The 7,500-nt window shown below is 34.4% G+C and overlaps 1 protein-coding gene across 2 annotated transcripts in view; it reads right to left on the reverse strand.

The window, feature by feature from the left end:
• Window positions 1-4,404: 4,404 nt before the first annotated feature.
• The window catches only part of LOC122257259 (uncharacterized), a 53,743-nt gene continuing 50,647 nt past the window's right edge, over window positions 4,405-7,500 (reverse strand). For both annotated transcript variants that reach the window (XM_086542051.1, XM_043022434.2), the window contains one exon: window positions 4,405-7,500. This exon is cut by the window's right edge. In XM_086542051.1, the coding sequence (XP_086398177.1) occupies window positions 5,841-7,500 (1,660 nt within the window). In that variant the 3' untranslated portion in view covers window positions 4,405-5,840.

Genomic DNA, 7,500 nt, shown 5'->3' on the forward strand with positions numbered 1-7,500 from the left:
ACACACAAATAGTTACAACACGCAATCTGTCCGGTGGGTATAATGATTAGCTTTTAGTTTTTTGCATTACTATGAATTGCATTGATCATGTTAGAGACAGGTTTTGTTTATTTTCAACAAAATTGGATTCCATTTTTTCCCCCTCTTCATTTTTTACTATCACAAGGGAATCACAAGTCATTGCATTCTAAAATTTACTGGAATGGCCAAAGTTTAATATGCAGATGTCATCACTTTTATGCAAAATTTATAATCTCTGCTCAAAGTCAATCTAAAACAGATATTTGACAAACAAGAATGTTACACCAGGAATTCTTTGCAGAGAGGAAAATGAGGAAGAAAAAAAAAAGCAGAAAAGTTTTTCAAATTAATTCTGAAACACCTTCAAATAATTAGAATTATAAAGAGGTTGATTAATCTTCGACCTGTGGACATTTTTCCTAGTATGTATATTACAGGTATTATTTTTGGTTTTGTTTGTGACTGTAATCCATAACCTGTAACCTGTAGCTGTAACAATACCATTTCCTTTATAGATAATCTAATGATAATAGTTTATCTTTAATTACATTACAGGTCTGTGACAAAAGTGCATTTGGTGTAAAGTTTTCTTGCCTTTTTTTCTCTTTTTTTGCACAAGGCTTATAAAATTCTATTATGGTTACAAAATAAGTTATGGATAAAGAATCATTTTTATTATTACCGAACAGTCCCTTGTGGAGAATCATAATTCCCTTTAGCCTTTTTTAAGCAATCTTTATATTTAAGAGTAATTCTGAGACATGTCATCACATCACATCTAAATCTCATCTCTAAAGTAACTTCTTGTTTTCAAGGAAGCTGAAGTGATTTGTTGGACGTGTTTATTTTATTTTGATGTTCTTATTACGTGTATATGATTAATGTAGGTAATTGTTATGTAAATACTAAGATTAATTATCATTCTGCTTTGTTGTGCTCATTCACTGTAGTCCAAATTATCTTTTAAGGAGTAATGAGAATATTTCTTTTTTTTTGTATATATGTTTCATGAAGTTTCTTCTGATGATTTGTATATTTAGTCTTTTTATGAATATATACTTCCCTAAAGGACAACTCATTGGAATAACTTCAAAGCAAGCAAATGAATATAGCTATATTTTTACTAGGATCGATAGTGTTGAATAGCATTAACAAATAACATTAATAATTTTCAGTAGGTCTCCAGGATATTTCTAAGGGAACCAATATTCCGAAGGTCCTATCCCTCCCTCTTATATCTGTTTGTAAACTATGTGCTATTTTTCTGCTAAATAAAGTAGATGAATTGAAATCTGCATCTTAATCTTTCCATGTCGGAGTTAGAAACAGTGGCAGAAGAGGTGAGATGCTGTGGTATTATTCTGCTGTGAAATGATGATGGTTCACTGGTGTTTATCATTATGCTATCGGTGCTTAACCTGGAACCTGAGTTTTACCTTTTTGTGTTTTAATTATGGATTTAACTTTTCATGTGTTTGGTCTTTATTGAAAAGATAATTATTTGATATATAGAAATATGAACACTATTGATAATGACATAGGTATTTATTTTCTTAGATTGAAAGGAAAGCACATTTTCAGTTACAAATAATTATACAGGTGTTCACACTCCATGAAACATTAAATTTTATCATTAATATTTATATAAATTTTCTCCATTGTGTATTAATATCATGTAAGAAAAAATGATTTTCATAAGAGAGTTTTTGAAACATATTTTTTCATCCTTCATTTATTAGATTATTTATAAAAGAGTTGGTATTTCATTTTCAGTCTCAATCCTTCCAGTATCAACATTCAGTAAATACATACAACTGTTACCATAGTCTTCATTATGTAACAAATAGAATGACAATTTCCAAAATGAATGATAGAAATAAGTATCTGATGAACTGGTAAATTTAACCAGGAGCATAAAAGCCTATTGAATTATTATATTTGAAGGTAAACTATCTATCATAAACCACACACTTTTTCAGAACTAGACGGTGACGTTCCAATAGGTGTATACTTTGCTCACATTTCATAGTACATGGTAAGTGTATACTTCTCAATCACTGAAAGAAAAGAATTTATTGTGCACACTCTTACAATATTACTTGCTTACACAGTGCTGTGACATAGATTGTGAGATAAAAAAAATAAATAAATAAATCAGGTCAGGTGAATTAGTATAGAAGATCTAATTAATTTAATTAAACTCAAAGTAAACCATGTCTCTCTTTAATTATTTTTTCTGCAGACTCATATTTTAATTCACGTTCATTTCAGATTTATGAGCAACTAGTCTATTTGAGTTTTAATACCATTGTTAATGTTTATTATTATACAAGTTAATAGGAAATTTTTCTTGTATGTAATACATTTATCATTTTCCATAACAGTATATTCTTATGTAAATATAACAGAAGATCAGTTAACCCACTCACGAGAGGGGCATTCCAGCCTTGCATGTCACAATCCCGGGGCTTTCGAATGCTTAGGCCTAAATCAACTAAATGACTGGCACCATATGGTGCCACCCGGCAACCGGGCCCTTGAATGAGCAGTACCGTAGTGTACCACCCGTCCAGAGAGGGTTAAATAGAATGAATAATACAATTAAAATGCTTATTATGATTATAAAGGATTTAGATAATAAGGGAACAAGATAACATATAACCCAAGCAGACTGGAAGACAAGTATTTTGTCCATGTACAATATATCCACAAAAATAACATAACCAAAATTCCTCATCCTTAAAGAGAGAAATAAATCTAAAAATACTTACAAACAAACTGAATGAGGGAACATCTGTCACAGAACACTGATGCAGTGGAAGGTCTTGTTTAGTGATAACAATTCCACTATGAATTATCCCTTAAAAGGCAAAACTGGACTAAACAAGCAACGTCATAAGAAGGTCGAAATCGTCCTTATGATGGTTATGTTAATTGGAATGATTTGAGTTGAAGTGGCTGTGTATTTAATGTAGACCAAACAAGTACATTTTCCCCCACTTTGAAGTTCTAAACTTTGCTGTTCTTTAAGGGGTAGGTTATTCTTGTTGTGAATATATTTTTCTTTCTTTTCTTATGGAAAAGAAATAATATATCCATTACTGAAAAATTGCACAAGCTGTAAAAAAGACTCATATTTTCAGTAAAAACTTTTCTTATTCTCCAGGTAACAAAGCAAAACTATTCAAATAATTGATGCATTTTTTTGTCCATGAGGTAAGTTCATCAAAGATTTTAGGAAGCAATTAGAAAACAAATTACAGTTTTTCCTCATCTCCCAGCAAAAGCAGTACTATGCAGAAGAAGGTGTATATATAAGAATTAATAATTTCACGGCACAAGAGACATAATTCTGTAATTCTGACAATGATAAGAGTCAAATTGTGTTAGTTATGTCTCTTATACTGTGAAGTTATTCATTCTCATTTATGCATTTTCTCTACATTAGTCACAATGAATTTTGTTCAGAAGCAATATTCAAGACAGAAATACAGCAAGGAAGTTTACTGGAAAGGGAGACAGCAGTTCATCCTTGGATTAGAAGATGAAATAGAAGAGGATTTTAAAACTGTTGTCCTTTCTTTCAGGAAACTTTTTTTTGTGTGTATCGCAGTTTTTTTGACAATTTTTAGCAAATTGATGTGTGTGTGTCATGTGTGTGCTGTGTTGTGTGTTGTGTGTTGTGTCACAAAGTGTGTGTGTGTGTGTGTGTGTGTCTGTTTTTTTTTTTTCTTTTTTTTTTTAAGCTCAAATTGTTCTAATATAGATAAACATAGGTAATTTGGACACCTTTTTAGAACTTTTGCTGTCTATCATCCAGTGTGTATGTGATAGAGAATAGCAATAGCACAATGTTTTCTTTAAGGGTTAATTGCTTTATATTTTTGTTAACATATGTAAAATGTTTTACAAAGTTTTTGTTGAAGACTTCATAGATTTAGTGGAAGATTTCCTCAATAACAGCAACGTTAAACTTTTTCTTCTCTTGCTTCTGTTTTTCCTGTTTATTGTTTTATATTTGTGTTGGATAGAATGGTGCTTTAGTAAGATATAAGCCTTGTTTATCCCACGACAACTCTAGTCAAAGATGATCTCGTATTGTATTTAGTCTTTTAATATTACTAATATTAATATTGATTTTAATATTAATAATATTTAATATATTAGATGTATCATTTTTTGCTCATTTTATCATGTTCAGCTCTTTCCTTGGGCATTATTACGATGTAAGGCATAATTAATTTACAGGTATTGATATTACCTTGAAAGCGGCATAAGTCAGTAGTAAATAAATGGCTTAGCAATTGCAAAATTCATGCCCAGCCATGAGGGAATACTGGCATAAGGTATTGCCTTGTAAGGAATGATTGAATAAAGGAACCATGAAATTCAGTGGATTTTATTAGAAAATTGTGAATATAAATAGGTTTGAACATGCATCCCACACTATGCAGAATAATGCAAACACTGATTTTGGGACATCCTGTTTCCTACTATAAATAAAAAGTTCAAAGTATTTTATTCTTGCTACATGCAAACCTTCAACTGCATTATTGCTATATTTGTGAAGATCGACAACTACAAAAGTTTTTTTAGTCTGTCTATAAGACTAGTGTTATTATTACACCACCATTTCACAAGAAATAATAAAACAATGGAAGGGATCTAACACAGAAGAATATATGACACCAGACACTACTAGTCTCGAAGAATTTTCTCTCGTTTTTTCCCGGATAATTAATATATAATGATTCTGTATCTAAATAAAAGAGATTGTCACTTAGGGATTTGCAGACGAAGGGAAACCACGATGCACTTGCCAACACCTTTTTTTTTCTCTTGAAAACTTGTATGATGCTTTTTATTTGTAAAAATAATGTTCACCAGAGGGCATTGAGAACCACTGCTTGTTTTGGTGAATGATAAAGTCTTATTTACAGAGATTCTCCATTTCAGTGCACAAATAAACAGGCTGCAGCTTGTTTTCCATTCCTTAAACGGAACATGGGTCAATTTTTTTTCTTCATCTCTTTGTGTCATATATTTATATATATATATATAGTACTTTTAATGTCAAGATGAGACTACAAAATCTTAAACTATACATACTGGATTTGATTCTGTTTTGATAACTAGTAAGTTCCATCTTTATGACTGACAAGATGCAGACTGTTAAAGGTTTTCCCTTTTGAGAAAGTAAAAGTCTGCCAAAAAATAATACTTCGGATTTCATGACCTGCAATTAACACGTGGTTTATAAAGATTTTGAATATATATATATATCTTACAGTCTCTCCTCCCCAGCTTACAGTTTAATGCTCTGTGTATTTTCTAAAGGAGTTAGTAAAACAAATATAAGATATATTCAGTGGGGTTTAAGTAGATTTCTTGTAATGTAATATTGTAAATGACTGATAATCATCTGGTATATGATTGCATATTCAATATCATTGCCTTATATACAGATTATGATTTGTATTTTGATATATCACTTAATTTAGATGCATGTCTACATAATCATTTTGCATGCCAACAGTAATACCACTTTCCTCTTTCGTAAACAGAGATAATTAAAGGAAGATGAAAGTGACTGGAAATGACAAGTAGACAAATGGCAACACACACTAAAATATGAATCCCCTTGGGTAATTTTGATACTGGTTCATGAGCATTTTGTTGAGCAATCCCCAAGAGCACACGGGGAGGAAGAGAACCCTTTGAAATTGCAAAGAAAACTATCTTGTGATAAGCCTTATCCTCTAGGTAATTAGGAGATCTGTCTTCAACGTCTTTTTGTTGTTGTTTTTTTTTCTTTCTTATTATTCTTTACCCTCACCCTTGGGAACCGCATCGTGAGCTTGCATACTGTTGACTTTGACGGCAATGGGAGCGACTGTGGTGCTGGTTGGTTTTACCTTTGGTGCCTTGACCTTTTCTGCTGGAGACTTCGTGCTGCTGCTTGCGGGTTTCCTTGGGTCATTTGGAATGCCGGACATCGTCGTGAGGACCAAGTCTCTCAAGGTCATCATTTCATGTGATTCCTGATCCCCAAGTCCTTCAGGAGGGTTGATGTCCGTTGATTCCGGGGAGATTATCTTGTCCTCGTTCTTTTTATCGGCAGTTGAGTCTCCTGCTGGAGGCATTTCTTGCATTTCTGCGTGAGTCTCTTTTACCGTGAGTTGATCCTTTTCATTAGTTTCATGTACTGTGGTTGTGTCTTCCTCATTGTGGGTTTCAGGAGCTTCCTCTGCTGGTGTTCTCGGGGCTTCTGTTCCTGGTTCAGCGTGTGGTTCAGGCTCAGATTCAGGTAGAGGAACTGCCTCCGCCTTAGATTCTGTTTCCACTTTCGTTTCGGAATCTGGCTTCATATCAGCATTAGCTTCCTTGTCCTCCTCGGGCTTGGTTTCAATTTTCATTTTGGGTTCACTCTCAGACATAGGTTCAGATTCTGCCTTTGAGATGGGTTCAGGTTCAGCCTCGGCTTTTGGCTCTGGTTCAGCTTCTGCTCTAACTTCGGGTTCAGGTTCAGCCATGTCACTTTCCACAGTCAATTTATTACTGGATCCTCCATTGGACATGGACTTAGCTTTAGGAGTCTCGTCTGTTGCGCTTTTGTCGGCAGCCATTTTGTCTTTGTGTTTCCTAGGGTCGGCTGTTTCTGCATCTGTACTGTGTTGTGACTCGACCTTTGATCCAGATTCGGCGTTTTGTTCTGGCTGTTCAATTTTTGACCCCGATTTCTCTAAATCTGTCTGCACTTCTGGTTTTTTTCCCTGTTCTGCTGTGTGTTCTGGCTCTGCCTCAGGTTCAGTACTGTCTTCTACCTTCTTGGATTCTTGTTTGTGCTCTCCTTCCATTTTTGCTCCGTCTTCTCCTTCTGAATGACTCATCTCTCCGTTCTTGAGCGTGGCTTCGAGATCGACCTCGGAGTGGATTAGGTTAGTTGGAGAGTGGATGGGAGTGTGAGTCTCTGTCTTGACCGATTCTTGTTTGTTGCCTTCTCGTTTCATTTTTGGCTCGTCTTCCTCTTTGGAATCGCTCGTCTTTTCGTTTTCGCGAGTGGCGTCGATGTCTACCTCCGAATGGATGAGGTTCGTTGGAGAGTGAATTTTGACTTCTGGCTCTTCCTTCTTACTTTTGTCTGCCTCTTCGTCTACCACCACCTTGTCTTCCATTACTGTTTCAGAAGACTTTATATCACTCACTTCTACATTCGTGTCCACTCTCACTTCCTCATTTTCGTTTTCTTTGTGTCCCTCATCTTCAGCTTGAACAGGAGAGTCGGTAGACCCCTCCTCCTCTTCTTCCTCTTCCTCTGAACTGGCGTTTTCGTCTTTTTCGTCTCTCTTGTCAGTCTTAGGCATGGCATCATTAAGGTTATCTTCTGCCTTGTGCATTGATTTCCCTGAATTGTGATCTTGAGTCTTTGATTCATCTTTCTCTGGTTTTACCTTCTCTTCTTCCATCTTATTTTCATCC

This window comes from Penaeus japonicus, unplaced genomic scaffold, assembly GCF_977035675.1.
Source record: "Penaeus japonicus unplaced genomic scaffold, GWHDUDI00000001_assembly GWHDUDI00000011, whole genome shotgun sequence".
NCBI lineage: Eukaryota > Metazoa > Arthropoda > Malacostraca > Decapoda > Penaeidae > Penaeus > Penaeus japonicus.